Here is a 21556-nt window from a genome sequence, read left to right on the forward strand (position 1 = left end):
ATGTTACCCATGACCTTATTGCCTTATATATATTAGGCAATATAAGAGAACAACTCTGAAGAGACAGTGTCCAACTTTGTTTTATATGATGTGTTCGTGAAAATGAATAATGTATGTGCATGACGTGTTGCATTTCTCTTGAGAATTTAAATTAGTAAGAGAGACAGTAATGTACATAGTTGTTCAATTCAATATAACTGCTGTATTGATATATCTGGGACTCAAATTAATTGATCATTTGAGGATTAGAAATAGAGCACAATTTGCTTCACAGTCTAATGTGGTTAAACAACAAAAAAACTACAGCCTAAGTTTCAAAGGAAGTGTTTTTCCTATCTTGTGAAGCCAATGATTTAAGGAAATGCTGATAATTTTTTTTAAATCTTGAACCTGAAAATTCTCTTACATTTAAAATTACTTTTTGTATTTCAATAAGCAGCTATTACAACTGTTGTTAGCACATGATGCACACACTGCCACAACTGTTGTTAGCACATGATGCACACACTACCACTGCCACAACTGTTGTTAGCACATGATGCACACACTACCACAACTGTTGTTAGCACATGATGCACACACTACCACTGCCACAACTGTTGTTAGCACATGATGCACACACTACCACTGCCACAGTACAGTGACAGATGTAAACATTTTAGGAAGCTATAAACAGCAAGAAGACCATATATAAAGTGACTTTACACTTTTAACTCCCAAAGTAACTGTTACTTCTAACTTCTGAATGTTGAGGGAAGTCAGAACTATATCCCAACAAATAAAATACAATACCATAACATCACTGAGGACAAATGACCTCAGTAATTCAAGACCTGGTTATATGCAAGACTAGAAATTCACATTAAAAGAACAAAATTCACCCGTTCCTCTCAAAAGAACTATAACTATGCTTACAAAATACTCATAATACTGCAATAAAAACAATTCTGCTTAATTAAAAAATTTTTTTTAGCAGCACACACTTGTGCCGCGAGTGTTGCGATTACGGCTTTAATATACGTACCCTTGGATTTTGGTCACCAGCTGCACACTGCACTTCCATTATACTTGCCTGTTACTATTACATAGTTGGCATAATTATTCTGACATTTAAAATACTCCAACTTGTTACTTACAAACCACTTAAAATATAATGATGCATAGATAAGTAAATTATATAGAGAAGAGCATGAAATAATAATAATACAACAAATATTTGCTGTTCAAAAGCTATGTAAGACAGAACATAAGAGAATGGTTCCTTCAGAACTAGCCTTATATAACCACGGGTAAACTCAGTATACAGTAATCACATCACCTACAGGAAAATATCAAAAGTGGGGGGAAGGGGGGGGGGAAAGGTGTTGCATTACATAACTGGTACAAAAAATAAACGACATCATTAACATGCTTTGGTCCACATTCTACCAGCAACTGCTCACTTGCCACACGTAAAGTGAACACTAAACACAAACACTCGACTACCAGCAGATTAGCTGCATCAGCCCTCCGATATCCAATATTCTTCATCAATAATACGTATACAAACATTTGAATAATTAGTTATCATCATCAACATCAAACAATGTAAAAATGAAACAAACATCCAGCACCAACATGAACATAATACAACAACCAAGAATCATTATTATATACACTATAACCGAAGTCTAAACTTTAAATCTCGGCTGTAAGCCTCTCTCTCGTCAAATCAATGACCACATGAAAACAGTTATCTAGTTCTAAATACTGCTTATAAAGTTTAAGTATTCCATAGAAAACTTCAATATTTAAATTACAGCTAATAGAAATAGTAATAAAATGTTGTATGTTGGACACAACAATAAAATGTTGGGCACAGTATGCTAAACTAACTGAAGAAAATGCTAACTGTAAGCACAAGTGCATGAAACTCTTGAATACTATGATCACACCCATCAACTCTCTGATTAATGAACAAACTCTACCCTGGAAGCACTGATATACTATTCCAGTAGTGATGTAACTATTGCAATGTACAGCTACAGTACAACCATTCCTTAACTTAAGCAAATTCGTTGTCAAGCGTCATCTTACAATTAAAACTTTAATTCTAAAACTATGGAGGAGTTTCTTCAGGATTAAAACAAAATCAGAAAGAAACTATCCTCTACAAAGTCTTACCAAAATGATTCTTAAAAGTAGATTGAGCAATTTATATAAATAATACAGTTTTAAATCTTACAAATCTGATATTTAATCATACTGTAGTTTACAGTGAAATTATTTAGAACAACATTACAAGACCTGGAATGCATTGCAGTTTAAAATGTATACAAGCAAGTGCAGCAACATAGCTGTGATATAACTCACTAGCCTGTGTCTACACCAGAGTCTTCTTGGGGATGATCCGGTGAAATGATCTCTATTGAAGTGTTTTTACTTTCCAATATACTTGTGGAGTTGGCAAGAGCTGACCGGTCCATGCGCATAATCAGCAGGTCCACAAGGTGATCCATTAGGTTGGGCACCGAGTCATAACCTGGAAAATTCAACCGCCATTAACATGGCAAATAAATACATTAGCATGAAATAACTAAAAAAATTTGTAATCAATCGTGTTTAAAATGGGTCCTCAAGAAAGCTGAACACTTGTCTCAACAGTAAGTTACATGAAATATAAACCAGTCCACAGAAGTACAAGTGCAAATGGTTCTAGGGGAACCACTAGTATTTGTGAACCTAAGCATGAAAACAATCTCTGCCTCAAATACTAAAACTTTAAAACATACATATAAAAACAGTAGAGTCCTGGTTTCCATGGTCGTAATATACATTCTGAATTCATTCAAGTAATAATACAATTTTCTTACAGCACACACTTGAATCTATTCATATTTGCAAACAAACCACAGTAATGAAATGTAACCATTGTAACAAATTCCAAATAAACAGCAACCACAGAATTTGTTTTAGATACAGTAGTGTAAGCTAGGTGGGAATACAACCGTCCCAACTTTTCTATCTAGTGTTGTCGTTTTACAATGCTCTTAGAGGTTAGAGGAGTGCACAGAGATTAAAATCAATAACAGTAAGTTTACTCTTATTTCCACCACTCATTGAGTTCTACTACTGAACAAATCAATATAAAGGTGTTAGGCAATGTTTATTTATTTATTTATTTATTTATTTATCTATTTTTATATCTATATATAAGTGTTCACTCTATTTAACGACCTATAAGAGGCTGTACCCAGGTCATTAAATCTGGGGCTCCGCTAAATCTAAAGGTTTTAAAATGTCGGTAACTGTTTAGTCATATTTGGGAGAGCAAGAAGATGGATGGTGGGTGGGCTGGCTGGCTGATAGGTGGGGCAAAATTGGTGGGCTGGCTGAATGGATGGATGGATTAATGGGTAACTGGCAGGCAGGCAGAAGTGGGGGGTGGGCAGGTGGACCGGCTGGCTAGTGGGTGGACAGGGTGGGTGGATGGATTGGTGGCTAACTGGTGGCTGGATGGGCAGGCGGGAAGAATGAGCAGATGGGCAGGAAGGGATAGCTAGCAGGGTTGTAGGTGGTTGCCTGGAGGCGGGCAGGGTTAGCAGGTGGGTGGGCAGGCAAGGTTTGGCGTGTGTGGATGGGTGGATCGATTGGCAACTGACTGACTGGCAGGTACGACAGGCAGGTTGGCTGGGTGGATAGGTGGGTGGATTGATAGCTGGTGGGTGGGGGCATGGGCAGGCAGGGTGGGTGGGTGGGTGGGGGCATGGGCAGGCAGGGTGGGTGGGTGGGTGGGTGGGGGCATGGGCAGGCAGGGTGGGTGGGTGGGGGTATGATAATGACAATTAGTGTGATAATGACAAAGCAATAGTGAATAAAACCAGAATTGAATATATTGAAACCAAATTTTCTGAGGGGAGCCCTGTCGGCTCCCAAGAGCTATAGGACTAATATTAGCTATATTAGTCCGGGACTTCAGTCATCTGGAGTTGTCATGCCTATCAGGAACCACGAGCCAGAACCTAGTTCCCTGAGAGGCAAAGGGAGCAATGGCCTAGGAAAACTCCACTCTTTGATAGCATACTCATGTCTGCCATCGACCAGGGTTGGGCACCCAGGAAGGTAGGCCAATAGACCCCAACTGGTAAAAAAAAATTGCAACCAGAGACTGAAACAGAGACTAAGAACTTCCCCAAATTAAAACAAGGAACAAGCTAAACTGTCATCAACCTGATGTACTGCTTGTTCGCGTCAGCCGTCTGCCCATCAGTTTGGAGACTGAGCAAACAGAAGAAAAAAAGTCTACCGGAGGGAGGGAGGGTGCCAGGCGTTCCATTACATTCAACGCCGGTTTTCTGAGAGGACCCAATTCGGCTCCCAGGACCTAGCTACCTAAGATAAGTAAAAAAGGGACTTACCAGGGAGGCAGCAGCACCACATGACTCATGACGATGACGGGACAACTGGCTGCAACCGATGGCCCAAGGCCACATAAGACCGACGAGGGCCAGGAACATTCATAAAATAGTGTGTGGCCAGGACCCTGTTTGACCTCCAAAACCCCTCGTGCCCGAATGTCAGCCCAAGACATTTTCCCAAACATAGTAGCAAAAGCCGCAAACTTCCGAACATCATGGCAACAAGGGGCCTCGTAGCCTGGTGGATAGCGCGCAGGACTCGTAATTCTGTGGCGCGGGTTCGATTCCCGCACGAGGCAGAAACAAATGGGCAAAGTTTCTTTCACCCTGAATGCCTCTGTTACCTAGCAGTAAATAGGTACCTGGGAGTTAGTCAGCTGTCACGGGCTGCTTCCTGGGGGTGGAGGCCTGGTCGAGGACCGGGCCGCGGGGACACTAAAAAGCCCCGAAATTATCTCAAGATAACCTCAAGAAGGGTAGACCGCAGGCTGGCTAGACTTGATAACCCTGCGGATGACCTGAGAGACCCGAGCCTGTGAACAGGGGCAGAGGGATATCTGATCAACCCAAAGCGCATCCCCAGACACACAACCCGAGGCCCTCTGGTAACGGTGTAAAGCAGCAACTGGACACAAAACACAATGCACCTCTGGCCTTACCAACCAAGCATCAATATCCCATGAACCCCTCCAAAAGCCAGCTGTCCTATTCTTTACCAGAAAAGAAGAAGGATACAAACAAACAAACCATCCACCATGACCAAAAGAGCAGAAGTTCCTGTGCCAGAGGAGATCATGAAGCTCCCCGACCTGGAAACAGGCGAGAAACCAACTTTGGGGACAAAGTTGTCTCGACCACACCCAAGAGCACCCACTCCAGGAAGAACTGACTGAGCACAGGGGAAGAAGCCTGCCCCGCTAGCCTCACCAGCCCTGACCCTTTGAGAAGAGGAGCCGCCCAACGCCACCACAGGCCGGTGAATACAACCCGAAATGCCCACAAATCATAGGACCAAGCGTGGGGAAACAGTCAGTCTTTACCTCCACCGCGACCCGTTAACCCGAAAGGGCCGATGCCCCTTCTGAGATGCCAACTCACGCACAGAGCGAGCACCGCGTGAATTAGATGAAGAAGGCTCCATAGGAGGCACTGGCACAGAAGCTGGCAACAAGGGCTCACCTCGACCAACAGAGACCTGAACCCTGGCATAACCCCTCTGGGAAGTGGGAGAACGCCTACCTCGGATCACAAACAAATCAGAAAGAGGACAGCAACTAACAGAAGCCACCTGCAAAAACCGAGTCTGTAAACAACAGGGGACAGAAAGGCGAAGAAAAGTGAAGAGCCAGGACCCAGGCCAAATCAATAGAAAGAGAAAGGGCGGCCTGCTGACACGCAAGGCGAGAGGAGAAAAACAAACACTGCTTCCCGGAGGATAGGCACATACAGTTTCAGCAATGCAGCCGACGCCCTAGCAGCCGAGGCCAATACCCCAAACGATGGCCCGGCACTCAATGCCTCCACAAGCCAGTCAGAGCACAGCTCGAGAACAGAAAAGAAACGCAAGACCGAGGTCAAATGCCTGTGAGCCCAAAGATCCTCAGCAACCAAGGCATCTGAAAGGGAAGAGACCTGAGCGTGCAACTGGAGCAAGCCCACCTCATGAAGCACGGGAGTAAAAAGGCATGTATTAAGGTGCTCAAAAGTGCCCCTCAAGCAAACCTGCAACACAATCGTACCCGCCATTCCAGCATGCGGGTATGACAAAACCCGTACAAAGCTCCAAGCGAAAAGAAAGGACGGTCTGCAAGCCAGGAAGACTCCGGAACTTCATAACGCACCTAATACAGAGAGGAGGAACCGAACTTGAAAGCCGTCAGGTCCAGCACAGAGGCAAAGTCCAGATCTTGCAGGAAGTATGCACCAAGGGCCTCCTGAACCCCTGCAGGGAAAATCCGAGAGGTTGAAAACTTCTGGAAGGACGAAGCCGAGGAACTCATTGGAACCAGGGAAGGAGCCGAACCCATATCAAAATCGTACAGGAAAGGGAGATACGAAAACCTCAAACCCTGCAACAGCAAACCCCGCCTCGAGGGCATCAAGGCCCAGGCAGGGTTGAAAGGGGCCCCAAGCACCCTAGGCCCACTCCTCCTCCTTCCAAGTCCCGAAAGCCTCAAAACCAGGCTCCGGGGCAGTCGACCTCCACCCTTGAAGAAAAGGCAGAGTCCAGGGAAAAGGAATCAAAGAAGGGGGGTCTTCTGGTAAGACACAGAAGCCTTAGCGGGAGGATCAGGCTCAAAGGCCTCTGTCCCAGTATTGAAAGGGGTAGCCCCCTCCCCACCTCCAAAACCCTCAGATGTTTGGGGGCTGGCAGCAGGGGGGAAAGGTGGGAGGAGGGTGAACCACCTTACTTTATCTTGAGGTTACCTTGAGGTGATTTCAGGGCTTAGCGACTCCATGGCCCAGTCGTCGACCAGGCCTCCTCATTGCTGGACTGGTCGACCAGGCTGTTGGATGCAGCTGCTCGCAGCCTGACGTATGAGTCACAGCCAGGTTGATCAGGTATCCTTTGGAGGTGTTTGTCAAGCTCTCTCTTGAATACTGAGGGGTCAGCCAGTTATGCCCCTTATGTGTGGTGGAAGCGTGTTGAACAGTCTCAGACCACTGATGTTGATAGAGTTCTCTCTCAAAGTACCTGTTGCACCTCGGCTTTTCAATGGGGGTATTCTGCACATCCTGCCATGCCTTCTGGTCTCATGTGATGTTATTTCTGTGTGCAGGTTTGGAACCAGCCCCTCTACTATTTTCCATGTGTAAATTATTATGTATCTCTCCCCCCTGCACTCAAGAGAATACTGTAGAGATGTGTGTTCTTTAGTCGGTCCCAATAGTTCAGATGTTTTAATGAGTGAATTCTAGCAGTAAAGGATCTCTGCACGCTCTTCAGGTCAGCAATTTCTCCAGTTTTAAAAATGGCTGTCATTGTGCAGCAGTATTCCACTCTAGAGAGCACAAGCGTTTTGAAAAGTATCATCATCGGTATAGCATCTCTAGTGTGAGAGGTTCTTGTTATCCAACCTGTCATTTTTCTTGCAGTTGTGACGGCTACTTTATTGTGATCTTTAAATGTAAGGTCTTCCGACATGAGTACACCCAGTTCCTTTACATTGCCTTTTTGTTCTATGTTATGATTTGACTGCATTTTGTACATGGTTTCTGCTTTTATATTTTCATTTTTTCCATAGCGCATGAGCTGGAACTTATCTTCGTTAAACATCATATTTTCTGTAGCCCATAGAAAGGCCTCATTTACTGGAGGTTTGCCGTGTCCTCTATGATGTCTACACTCATAAAAATCCTAGTGTCATCTGCAAAGGATGATACAGTAGTATAGGTTGTGTCCTTGTCTATGTGCAATATGAGGATGAGAAAAAGTATTGAGCAAGCACAGTACCCTGGGGGACTGAGCTCTTCACAGTTGATGGACCAGATTTTATTTTGTTGACTATTACACATTGGGTTCTATTAGTCAGGAAATTGTAGATCCATCTGCCTATTTTTCCGTTTTGTTTGTCTTCCATGGCATTTAGTGCCATCTCATAGTGGTCTAGCAGCTGTGAACTGGCAAGAGCGCCCTGTTCTGAAACCATGTTATCCGGGGTTATGGAGATGCTGTGATTCCATATATTTTGTGATCTTACTTCTTAGCACTCTCCCAAAGATATTTATAATGTGTGATGTTAGTGCTATCGGTCTAATTTTTTGCCTCCGCCTTATTTCCTCCTTTATGGAGTGGTGATATCTCTGCAGTTTTTAATATGTCAGGGATAACACCGGTATCTAGGCTTTGTCTCCAAAGAATGCAAAAGGCCTGCAATCACACCAACAGGAAACGGACTTGGGGCTGCGGACTGAACAAAGGTCAAAACGACTAATACCCTCCCCCCTCCACAGTCCAGGTCCCTAAAACAAAAACAGGGCAGCCCTGGGGCATTGAAACGGGCAACCAACCTAGCACTTTGCAATAACCTAAACCGAGCATGCAACGCAGCAACCACTTGACCCCTAACATCTCCAGAAGAAGAATGGGTAAACTGGATAAGGGGAAAAAGTCTTGCACGATTCCGGGTCGAAAGTATCGTCGACCCAACAAGCAGCATGACTGAGCCAAAACAGATGATCGTCACCCCGAGACAAGGTCAACAAACAACCTTCAAACTCGCACAAAGTGAGATGGGATTCTGAGGACACATCCATTGGTCACCCAAGCCCCGACGAGGGTTTTCAGGGCCCGCAGGGAGAGATGTCCCTACGAGAAGCTCAGGCACCGGTGCTGCAAAGCTGGTTGAACCCCTTAATTACTGGTCAAACTGATCTCCTGTGAAGGGAGCAACCACTGGGGGGCCGAGAGGAGGACTACCAATAGAACCTAGGCTGACATATTGAGGAAGCCAGGCAGCCCTCTACCAGAGGGCTGACCCACCTCCCTAGAAAAGAAACTAAAGAAAGTAAAGAACCCCCGAAAGTGCACCACAACAACAGGAGGCCACAGAGAGGGGCACGACCGCCGCTTGTATGCTAGCTGCCCAGCACTGTGCGCCCCAACCTGCAACACACACACCATACTCAGGGCCAAGCGAAAGCATCCAAGACCCAAGCTGACCCCAAGGGCGAGGCAGAAGCTAAGCGACTGCTACCCATATGGGAGCGAGACCCGAAAACTCTAGGGAAGATAACCCTGAAGCCCAAGGGAAGTACTTACAAGGCGGCCAGGAAAGATAACCCTAAGCGCATGCAGCCCTAGTACTTTAAACTCCTGGCCAACGCTCCAACACACAGCAGGTACCACAGCTAGGGCCAAAATCCTGACAGGCAATCGAGACCAGAGTAGACATCCGCCAATGTCAACAAACTGGTGGGCAGATGGCCAGCTCGGTGAGGCGGGGCCACCCGATTTGCTTGTTTCCTCGTTTTTCTTAAAAGTTTTTAGCCTCTGTTTTGGTCTTCGGTTGCAATTTTCTAACATTTGGGGTCTGTTTTGGGGGGCCTACCTTTCTTTGTGCCCAAATATACTCTCAAAGAGTGAAGTTTTAATAGGCCATTGCTCCCTTCGCTCCTCTCAAGGAACCAGGTTCTGGCATGTGGTTCTCGGTAGGCATGACAACTCAACATGACTGAAGCCCTAGACTAATGTAGCTAATATCTGTCCTATAGCTCCTGGGAGCCAACATGGTTCCCCCTCAGAAAATAAAGTACAAATAAAAAAAACATTTATAGTGACATCTACTGAATACTCGTTATTAAAATAATAAGAATTATACTCGACCCTTACTAGGAAATGCATTAACATCAATAATGCCATACTTCCCAGTGCTGCTATCAATCACAACATCAATACCGAGGAGATCCATATTTAGCGCCTCTCGAAGATTTGTTACGATCCTGAAATGTTTGTATTGAGATGCATCAATAATAATTTCCTATTAATTTTTTTATTACTGGCTTAAATTTATGATATATAGTACATATTTATGTTTATTATGGATAACCATAAACCACCAATGATAAAATACAGTGCTAATAAACAAAAAATAAAGCTAATGCTGAATGCAATGAAATGCCTTTTTTTAGTAAACCTCCAGTAGCTCCTTGAGCTTAGCTCCGATACAACCAAGACTTAGCTCAACACACCACACCTCTGAGACCCATCTCTTGCCTACCACAGATCAGCACCAAACTCTGACTCGCTCTATGAGCAAGGGAAGCAAAGGGCTCAGATCAACCCCAAAACTAGGAAAACCCACCGGTAAAATATGTGCAATAAAACAATTGACTACATGAAGGAAATTTGGCACCACTAGGTATCTACTGACCACCAGTAGATAGTAGCCTAGGTCGCCTGAAGTCTCGGCCAGCCTGCGCCCTCACACACAATGGTGCTGTCGCTGCAGAACTTCACCGGTAAGAGGGAACAGTGAGCTACCAGAGGTTTGCCAAAATACCAGCGCTGAATGCAATGAAACGTCAGTTTCTGGGCGAGGCCTGGTGGCTCCCTGAAGCCAATATCTTCGATAATGTGACATACTTCTGAATCATCTCAGTTGCAGAGTTCTACAGTCTACTGGGGAATAGAGCCAGAACCTGGCTCCCTCACAGAGGCACAAGGAGTGGTGGCATTTATTACTTGTTATTAATTCATGCCACCTTTGGCTTTAAATGGGACTTCAGCCTCGTTTAACGCCTAATGAACAGCCTAAAGCACTCCTAAAACCATGTAAACAATCAAAATTTTATGAAACTAGTACATGCTCATATGACCCGCCTCCCCACTCATTTGGGAGAAGAAGGGAGGAAACCCGAGGTCAGCCGGCTGCTTCACCCTCAATTCTATAATGATGGAAACACCCCCCCCCAATGACTGGAGGGAGGGAGGGTGTCAGGGAGCCACCCTCACACCCTCTGTAATAAAATGTACTGAGGGTGGACGCTTATCTTTTTGGGTGCCTGACCCAGTCAATGGCAGACATAAAATGCTTCCAACCACATGGGGGATTCTATAGGCCATTGCTCCTCGTGCCTCTCTGAAGGGGCCAGGTTCCAGCTCGTGGTATCCAGTAGGCTTAGAACACTCTGTGCATTGACTGATGCCAGGGTTTAATACATTCATATCAGCCCGGTTAGCTCTGGAGAGCCGAAGGAGCTCCACCCAGAAAAAGCCTTCAAGAAACAATCCCAGACTGAAAGGAACCAAGCGGAAGAAAGGAAAGAACATGTCAAAAGCCAAAGCAGGCTTAGGAGGCAGAAGTGCAAGCTAGAGGTGAAACTGAGCCAAAGTAGTATCGGCCCTGAATTCAAGCTGCAGTGGATCCAACGCCACACAAGACAAGGTGACAGTATTCTGCATGAGATGCAGATCAAAAATGCTAAAACAGAAATAAGCACCACCCATTTAGACGCTGAAGAACTGCAACAATGAGAAAAAAGTGGCGATACAAACACCTTGATACCTCATATTGCCACCTCAAAAAACCAGTGCCGAATGTAATGAAACACCATTTTCTGAGTGAGCCCCTACGGCTCCCTGGAGCTTATCGGGCTAATGAGTTATATTAGACCGGAAAATTAGCTATTGAGTTCAGACTTACCAGGGACCAGTGCCAGAACCTGACCCCTTCAGAGAGATTTCAGGGAACAATGACCCTGGAAAACTCCCTTATGGTTAGGGGTTTTCCTTATATGCCATCGACCAGGGTTATGCACTCAGAAAGGTAGGCATAACAAAACAAACCCCACATGGTAAGAAACTAAAACAAAAAAAAAAACGAACAGAGGTAGAAACTCCCTACAATCCCAAGGAAACAAGCAAACAATCAAACATCACACTTTACTGCCGTGCCGTGGTCCAAGAGTCCCAAACGAGGCTAAGCCAGGTACGAACCCGAGACGGAGCTAGATGACACTTCCTCCAGTTCACCAGGAATGCAAACCCAGCGAGCTGGGAAAGAGCCACATCCCTGGCAAGCAGACAAGCAGATCGGCTGGGATGCCACACCAACTAGTCGTTGAGGTAGGTACAAAATCTTGATACAAAACTACACACAACCGAAATTTATACAGGGACGGAGAATATGAAAATCTCCGGCTCTGCAACAATAAATTCTCCCCAGAAGGCACAAGGAACCAGGCAGGATCAATAGGAGCCCAAGCGCTTCAAGAGGACTACCCCCCTCCCGAGTCCTGGGAACCCCAGACACAGGAAAACCATAGAATGCAAAGGAAGTACTTACTGGGCATCTAGGGAAGGTAGCCCTAGACTCATGCATCCTAGTGTACTAGAGAACACCTGGCAAAGCCATAAAGGCCAAAGTCAGTCAATAAAGCGAGGACAGGGGAGATTGGTGACACCTGGCACATCAACGAATAAACCAAGATGGTGGCCTGCCAGCTCGCCTGAGTGGGATCCACCTTCCCCCTTTCAGGGGAGAAGGGAGGGCCCTAATGAGCGGGTGTGCTAGTTGGAGGAGGATTTGCTCGTTTGTGTGTTTGTTTTTGGGGGGGGAGTTCTTTGGTTCTGTTCGGTCATAGGTTGCAAGTTTTTCCAGTTGAGGGGTTTGTATTGGTTCATCTATCTTTCTGGGTGCCCTCCCCAGTCGATGGCAGACATGACATTCTAAATGTAAAATGCTCATAATGGCCATTGCTCCCTGCGCTTCTATGAGGAGACCATGTTCTGGTGCTGGTCTCCAGTAGGCACTAGAACTCCCAGGATTGATGGCACCAAACTAATATGGCACATGTCAGCTTAATAGCTTCATGGAGGTGATGAAGTTCCTCACAGAAACAAGTTATTACGAAATCTGTGCACTAGGGATACAAAAGGAGAGAAAAGAAAGACTGGGAATACTAACTTCTACACAAATGGTGTTAAAAATAATAATTCAACAGGGAATATAAAATACCTATTGAACACTGCTGGGTCAGCTTTTGGAAGGTCTTCTTTCATATCACTGGGATCAAGCTGGGTGAGTGGAGACTGAGAATCCGCCTTAGACACATTATTGGAGTTGAAGTGTACCGTTTCCTGCTCTGCTTAAAAACAGATATGTACTTTAGAATTTTTGTTTACCAAGATATAAAGTTATATGATTAACTAGGTGGTTCATTGGATGGCCTTATTGCCCATGGAAGCCCTATTGTAAGAATGTAAACTGGATAACCATTAATCCACAAATATATTTCCTTTCACTGCTGCTCTTGTGATGGATGTTTTCATAATCTTTATTCTTTATTTTCCTTATGTGCTTTTTCATAGTCTATCTTTTATTTTCCTTATATTTAATAAAAAGATGCTCATATCTTTATCTATCCTACTTCATTTTATGCATGCGTTTGTTGAACAAATCTCCATTCTTTTGAAGCATCTTTGTTTTTGATCAAAACATGCAACACAGTTTCAAATCATCAACAGCCAAACAATCAGGTGGAATTTTGTAACAAATGTTTCCCAACTGTTCCTTCAAAGCCAATTCTTTAAGGCACATTAAATATATTGAGAAGAATCAATTTAAGGTCACCCCCTTGTTCCCTGGTGGAGCAAGAGGTCAAAGATCTCTCTTGAAACCATGCTCTCGCTGACAACTTCCCAATGTTGAAGGAAGGTCTACATACAATTACATAGACATTGTAAATGTGTTCAAGATTCATTAAAGAATGCTGTATGCTGACTTGGCTATTGTAAAAGTGAAATGGCAGCCACTTGCTAGATAGAAACAAGAATAAGGGAGAAGAACTAGGATTACGCACAGTAGGCAAACACACATGACAGCAAATAAACATCAAACTATACACAAGGAAAAAGGGGGAAATAAAAATAGTATTTATGGTAAAATAATGAGATGGAGAGTAAGCAGCAGACAGCAGGCAGCACTGCCATGTAATGGCAGCCAGAAATCAAGAGCCATCAGCGAAAAAAGCACTTCCTTGCAGTTCCCTCATGGTAAACCTTCCATAGCCAACCAAGGTCAACCAATTTATTACATTGAAATACGTCGCATATAGATAACTATACAGCATTGATATTAATTGTACTGTACTGTACAGTCACATATATTTGAAAAGATGGATAAGGTGACAGCAGACTAAACCTTGCACTTCATGGCTAAATTTTAATTGATAAAATATTATAAAATAATTCGACTACAATTTTACAATAATGTGTGCTTGCTAATTAATCTCAAAATTGAAGGAATTAAGCTATCCTATTTGTTAATATTAAACTAACCAAATATGGATCAAAATTTGGGAGAAAGTTTACATTAACTGTAGCAAAATATTTCAAGTTCTTGATCTATCTCGAATCATTTACTCTCCTAAACAGGGACTGGAAATATAATGAAGAAAACCTAAGAATTTTCAGAGCACACTTAAAATCAAATCGTGGATTCCAAGAGTAAATAGATATATTACACGAAGTATAGTGCTCTTTTGATTTAAATTCCTTGTTAAAGTATGAAACACAGTGCTAGTGTTAATGTTTTAGTAAATGAACAAATGTATGCCATATAAAATGCAAGTAGCTGCCTTAGTGGAACTGGATTATTATAATATTCCCAACATACCCTTATATGAAGCTATATAAATTAAACTGAATTAAAAAGATGACATTAATTCTTTTTACTATTCACTCGATAAAAAACATACGATATTAAAATTATTTTATCATCAACGATTGGTCAAATATTGACGAAACTACTGCCCGAAACGCTCTGCGTAATAGTGGCCTAGAGCTAGTACATACAATGCCTATCTATAAATCCATCAACGTTTTGTATCTCACCTTGTATGTATGTACTTTACCTGAATAATTATTTGTATTTTATTGATGGTAAGAGCTGAAGGTCAAGTTCCTTTGGAACCAATACATGTCTAGTTAGGTCTACCAAGAATAGACAACAGCCAAATTTTGCCATTGAATTTTTTTGGTCAAAATTTATATAGTTTTAGACCATATATGTAAAATATAAGCACAGTGTATCAAGTTTATATACTGCAGGATGAGGGCCGGTTTAGGATAACATCAACCAGATATTAATAAGAATTCAAATTAAATGTAAAACATTATTTGTATATGCATGCATGATGGAGGCTACTATGCAGAAACAAGCAGATGTATCTATGCCTACTAATATGACGTGAAAACAGGCAGTACTGTATACTCTTAATAACTGTGAGTGTTGAAAAAAAGGGGAACCAAAGTAAAACACTCCTTTCTGATAACCCATGGATGCTCCTATAGCCAGCTTCAATATGGTCCACCCAAGAGTCATAGCACATGCCATGCTCTAGATACTTTTATTTCCTCCACAGCAGGGATTTTCCAAGTGGGCCCGTTATGAATGTAGGGATTGGAGACAGTGACAAGTCACACTTAATCATTCACCTGCGCATAGTGACCAGGATTGCTTTTAGGACCTGCATAAGATTTTAAAACTCCCACAGGTACACAGGGCTCGCATCCACTTCCTCAGGTCTACAAAAACAGATGCCATCATGGAAACAAATCATGGGCACTCCTCCTGGATGTGATGGCCTCCGTAATAACGCAGCAACCAACTGAAGTGCATTCAGCACTATCATACAGCTCATGCCTTCAGCATCACCTCATGATGATAAACTAAAGAAGTATTTGCAATTATTTATTGATGACAGAGGACCCTGACAATGATAAAGATTTCGTATTTAGATATCGGTAAACCCGATGCTGGTGACGATGTTCCTAAAATGAGGCAGACAGGCACAACACACAGGTACAATTTGATGCCTCTACACATTATGCAACAGGACCTTGTGTTCCTTTAGAAAATTTATGTGAAAAATTATTCACATTCAGGATTTTGTGACCAGGATTCTGATATTAATAGACGTAATTTACCTCGAGTTAGTGATGTACACTGAGCGGCACTTTGCTTTGTCAGGTGCCGTCGGCAAAAGGTGAGTGCGTGTGTCTATACTGTTCATTAATCAATGGTTACAAGACTATCACACTAGCCAGAACTGCTTAGTGGCTCACAATGCTCCACAAATATCTAGATAATTAGATATAATGCAGTAATACAGTGTGATAACAGCAAAAATTACATTTTTTGCTCCAATAATATATTGTAGTATGCATATTAGTTACACACTTCTACACTGTAAGTGATATAAATAATAATATTGATAGCCCAATGCATCATTGCAGTTGTAAGAGGCAATATCAATAAAAAACAAATAAAACAGCGTGTTTAATGTGTGTACTTACAACCTTATCAAAAGGCCCACTTCGACAAGAAAACCCCAAAGTACCAGTACGACCACAACACGTGCCAAGACCCAAAAAGATCAGTCTGCAAGCCAGGAAGACCCCGGAACCCCAGAAGGCAGAACCCGGTCACACACGAGGAAACAAAGCCCCCTGAACCCACAAAGGGGGCCCAAGAGGAAGAAAACCTCCGGAAGAAAACCAAAGAACGTGCACACTCACAGGGACCTAGCAGGGGCAACCACCGGAAGAACGAAGAAAACCCAGTACACAGGGAACACAGGGGGCAAGAACGAAGGCAGATCCCCCCCCCCCATCGGGCAGACAAACAAAAAGAAAAAAGAAAAACCCCGCAAGAGAACAGCGTACCCAGGCGGAACAGAGCCGGCCGCCATGATTGGTGAAAACAAGCTGCGCAGTACCCTACGCCCCACCAGTGCAAACTGCCCCTTACCCTAAGGCGAACAAGGGAGACAGAACACTTGAGCACACAAAGGGCGGCCGAAAACCAAGCAGTAAACGACCTAGCAGGAGCAGAACCCAAGGAACTTTTGAAAGGTGGCCCCAAGTCCCAGGAGCAGTACTTAAAGTGCACCTAGGGAAAGAAACCCTAGGCACATGAAGCTCGAGTACTGGAGAAACACTACCGGCTCACGCACCACCTAGAAGACAGTCACGACACACTAGGTACAGTGCTGAAACAACCACCGGAGCGGGAGCACACGACCTCAGCCTCTAACATCAGCCAAAGAACGCGACGGCTATCCACCAATGATGGTGGATAACCGGCACGGTAGGTCTGGGGCTTCGCCTTCCCCACTGCGCAAACAGCGGCATGGCAACGTGTGACGTCATGATCGTTTGCTCGTTTCTTTTGGGGAAGTTCTATTCACCTGTTCGGCTTGTGGTAGCAATTTTCACCAGAATAGGGGTTTGTTTTGGGACGCTTATCTTTCTGGGTGCCTGACCCGGTCGATGGCAGACATAGAATGCTTCCAACCACACGAGGGTTTCTATAGGCTATTGCTCCCCCTTTGCTTCTCTGAGGGGGCCAGGTTCTGGCTCATGGTCCCTGGTAGGTGCATAGAGCTTCATACACATGACTGATGCCAAAGTCTGACATTAGCATATCAGCCTGGATAAGCTCCGGGGAGCCGAAGAGGCTTCCCCCAGAAAGCCCTAATCTGGTCCCTAATCATCAAAACAAGCAAAAAGAGACAAAGAAAATAGAGTTTTAAATCTCTGAAAAAAGCTGCCAAAAAAATTCGAAGTCCCAAGCTCTGCAAGTTGTGACCGATTTATTTGTTGACCAATTTAATTCTTTCTTCACACAGTTAGGAACGGGTATGCACTCTCTAGGATGTAAAGCTTACAAAAAAAATAAGATAAAGTACAAAAAAAAGTAAAAACAAAAAAAAAAAAAAATTATATATATATATATATATATATATATATATATATATATATTATTAAATATGACCGAAAAAGTAAGAAAAGTGAAAAAGCCATGCAACCTCTGAAGAGACAACTAACACAACACCTATACCCCCTATTAGACTATTTTACAGGAACTTCTTTTCCACAGCTCATAAAACGGAGGAAAGGGTCCTGAAAGATATTGTTAATAGAAACGTTATCCCTACAGACAAAAATCAGAGGATACAACTGACGATTTACTATAAAACCAGAAAAACGGCCAGCCTACTCATGAGAAACTCTCCAGACACAAAACAGAACGCTTTAAAAGAGACTAATGTCGTCTATGCCTTCAAATGCCCACTTGGGGACTGTAAGCTCCAAAAAACCCAGTATATAGGCAAGACAACAACATCTCTTTCTAGGCGTTTAACGATGCATAAGCAACAGGGCTCCATTAAGGAACATATAATCTCTTCCCATAACCAAACCATCGCCAGAGAAATCCTAGTAAACAACACAGAAATCATCGATAGATACAGCGATAGCAGGCGGCTTGACGTTTGCGAGGCACTACACATCAAGAAGTCAACACCAGCAATCAACAGCCAATTATTGCACAACTATATTCTACCCACCTCAAGACTCCGCTCCAATATAGAAGCATCAAGAAATATGGACCAATAGGCTTTCTACAAACACTTCTATTCAATACCCATTGTTTCTGTTCTGTCTTGTGTTGATACTTTTAATACCCTATTAATATCCCCTCCTGTTCTGTCTTGTATTAATGCCACATCACCCTTCCCACCTCACTCAAATGTAGATATAAAATCAGAGATACGTTCTAATCAGTTGTGTATTTGTGAAGTCTTTGAAAATGTAATAAGTTTTACGAAACGCGCCCGTGTCGCGTCAGACTAGAAATAAAAATGAATTTTGGAGAAGTGATTTTTGATTTACCTCCAACAGTGAAGCGTAATGTACGAAAGATTGAGAAAATTCGTGTTAGAATTATTAATCTTACTTTTTCGGTCATATTTAATAATATATGTCTACAGGAAAGACTGCTACCAAAATATACTAATATATATATATATATATATATAGTGGAACCTCTATTAACGAGTTTAATCCGTTCTGGCACCGAGCTCGTTACCTGGAAAACTCGTCTTTGGAAACAAATTTCCCCATTTAAAATAAAGGAAATAAATTTAATCCGTTCCACTCCCAAAAACATCCATACTTGTATGACTTTTTTTTATGTAAATATAATATTGCACATGTAAATATAAATGTTTTGTTGTAGTGTTTTAATATTTACTTTACCTTATGAAGAGTAGTTGCTGGCTTGAGGGAGACGATGGGGAGGTGGGAAGGATGAGAGGGGTTATGGTGTGGAAGGAGAATCCACCTCTGAGTCAGGCGGACTCTCTCTTCTTGGGAATTTCACCCAAATTTCATTTCAAATGTCACACAAGGATGCGTTAGACCAGCACCAAATAAAAAACTATGTTGATTACACTCGTTGTGTCAACAATATAATAGTCTTACCACAAAGATACAATACAATGCCGTTTTCTCAAATTTCTCTGCTCCCTCGATTGTTTCAAGCGCGGGTTGGACAAGTATATGAGTGGGATTGGGTGGTTATAAAATAGGAGCTGCCTCGTATGGGCCAATAGGCCTTCTGCAGTTACCTTTGTTCTTATGAGATGATTTCGGGGCTTAGCGTCTCGCAATGTGGTTATTAAAGAAAACGGAAATTTCACGGCAAACATGTATACAATCCCCAAGTCGATCGGATAAGAATTGGATTTTATAGAAATATTTGCTCAAATGATGCTTGAGCGCGGTGTTTGAGTGCATTCAAGAGAAAAAAAGTGTGTTACGTTCAAGCGACATATACCTTGCGAAAGTGATAACACTTTCATAAAGTGTTATCACAAAGTGATAAATTAATTAAACATTTTCATACACCGGGTTGTCACTGCTTTATCAGGACAGCTTTTCCAAGAATGCGTTCACCTTTTCAAACATTCCAAACACTTCCCTGATCTCAGTGGAAGAGGCAGCATCCTCCCTTACCTCCTCATTCCCTTACTAATGGTGTAAATTGTTGATGAGGACCTGCCATACTTCCTTGTGAGATCAATCACACAGACACCACACTCATGCTTTGCTATAATTTCCTTCTTTAAATCCACAGTAATTGTGTCTTTCTTCCTCTTGACAACACTATCTTTAGCAAGCAGCTTCTTTGGAGACATCGTGTGTTACAAATTGTAGTCCCAAAACCACTAAAAACCCAAAGAAAAGCTCAAATAAATCCAGAGGGATGCTTGTCGTGTGAGATACAACAACAACACTGGCGTCAGAGGCGTCCGAGAATTTGCGAGAACCCGTGAGACGCTAGGAAGCTCCATGTGGTTTCACTCGTTAATAGAGGCGAGCTCGTCAATAGAGACAAATTTGCTGCGAGTGGCTTGCTCGTTACTGGAAAAACTCGTTAATAGAGCCACTCGTTAATAGAGGTTCCACTGTATATATATATAATAGAGGTTCCACTGTATATATATATGTCGTACCTAGTAGCCAAAACGCACTATTCAGCCTACTATGCAAGGCCCGATTTGCCTAATAAGCCAAGTTTTCCTAAATTAATATATTTTCTCTAAATTTTTTCTTATGAAATTATAAAGCTACCCATTTCATTATGTATGAGGTCAATTTTTTTTTATTGGAGTTAAAATTAACGTAGATATATGACCGAACCTAACCAACCCTACCTAACCTAACCTAACCTATCTTTATAGGTTAGATTTGGTTAGGTAGCCGAAAAAGTTAGGTTAGGTTAGGTTAGGTTAGGTTAGGTAGGTTAGGTAGTCGAAAAACAATTAATTCATGAAAACTTGGCTTATTAGGCAAATCGGGCCTTGCATAGTAGGCTGAGAAGTGCGTTCTGGCTACTAGGTACGACATATATATATATATATTATATATATCTATCTATCTATCCATCCATCCCTCTCTCTCTCCCCCTCCCTCCCCCTCTCTCTCTCTTCCCCCTTCCTCTCTCTCTCTCTCTCTCTCTCTCTCTCTTCCCCCTTCCTCTCTCTCTCTCTCTCTCTCTCTCTCTCTTCCCCCTTCCTCTCTCTCTCTCTCTCTCTCTCTCTCTCTCTCTCTCTCTCTCTCTCTCTCTCTCTCTCTTCCCCTTCCTCTCTCTCTCTCTCTCTCTTCCCCCTTCCTCTCTCTCTCTCTCTCTCTTCCCCCTTCCCCCCCCCCCTCTCTCTCTTCCCCCTTCCCCCCCCCTCTCTCTCTTCCCCCTTCCTCCCCCCCTCTCTCTCTCTTCCCCCTTCCTCCCCCCCTCTCTCTCTCTTCCCCCTTCCTCCCCCCCTCTCTCTCTCTTCCCCCTTCCTCCCCCCCTCTCTCTCTCTTCCCCCTTCCTCCCCCCCTCTCTCTCTCTTCCCCCTTCCTCCCCCCCTCTCTCTCTCTTCCCCCTTCCTCCCCCCCTCTCTCTCTCTTCCCCCTTCCTCCCCCCCTCTCTCTCTCTTCCCCCTTCCTCCCCCCCTCTCTCTCTCTTCCCCCTTCCTCCCCCCCCTCTCTCTCTTCCCCCTTCCTCCCCCCCCCTCTCTCTCTTCCCCCTTCCTCCCCCCCCCTCTCTCTCTTCCCCCTTCCTCCCCCCCCCTCTCTCTCTTCCCCCTTCCTCCCCCCCCCTCTCTCTCTTCCCCCTTCCTCCCCCCCCCTCTCTCTCTTCCCCCTTCCTCCCCCCCCCTCTCTCTCTTCCCCCTTCCTCCCCCCCCCTCTCTCTCTTCCCCCTTCCTCCCCCCCCCTCTCTCTCTTCCCCCTTCCTCCCCCCCCCTCTCTCTCTTCCCCCTTCCTCCCCCCCCCTCTCTCTCTTCCCCCTTCCTCCCCCCCCCTCTCTCTCTTCCCCCTTCCTCCC

General features: G+C 43.7%; 1 protein-coding gene across 8 annotated transcripts in view; it reads right to left on the reverse strand.

The window, feature by feature from the left end:
• Positions 1–262: 262 nt before the first annotated feature.
• LOC123775189 (inositol-tetrakisphosphate 1-kinase) overlaps positions 263–21556 on the reverse strand; it is a 70858-nt gene continuing 49564 nt past the window's right edge. For all 8 annotated transcript variants that reach the window (XM_069319113.1, XM_045770153.2, XM_045770154.2 and 5 more), the window contains 3 exons: positions 12857–12983; positions 9730–9839; positions 263–2521 (listed from right to left, as the gene is read on the reverse strand). In XM_069319113.1, the coding sequence (XP_069175214.1) occupies positions 2352–2521; positions 9730–9839; positions 12857–12983 (407 nt within the window). In that variant the 3' untranslated portion in view covers positions 263–2351. The remainder of the gene's footprint in view (positions 2522–9729; positions 9840–12856; positions 12984–21556) is intronic.

Source organism: Procambarus clarkii, chromosome 92 (genome assembly GCF_040958095.1).
Source record: "Procambarus clarkii isolate CNS0578487 chromosome 92, FALCON_Pclarkii_2.0, whole genome shotgun sequence".
NCBI classification, from domain to species: Eukaryota; Metazoa; Arthropoda; class Malacostraca; order Decapoda; family Cambaridae; genus Procambarus; species Procambarus clarkii.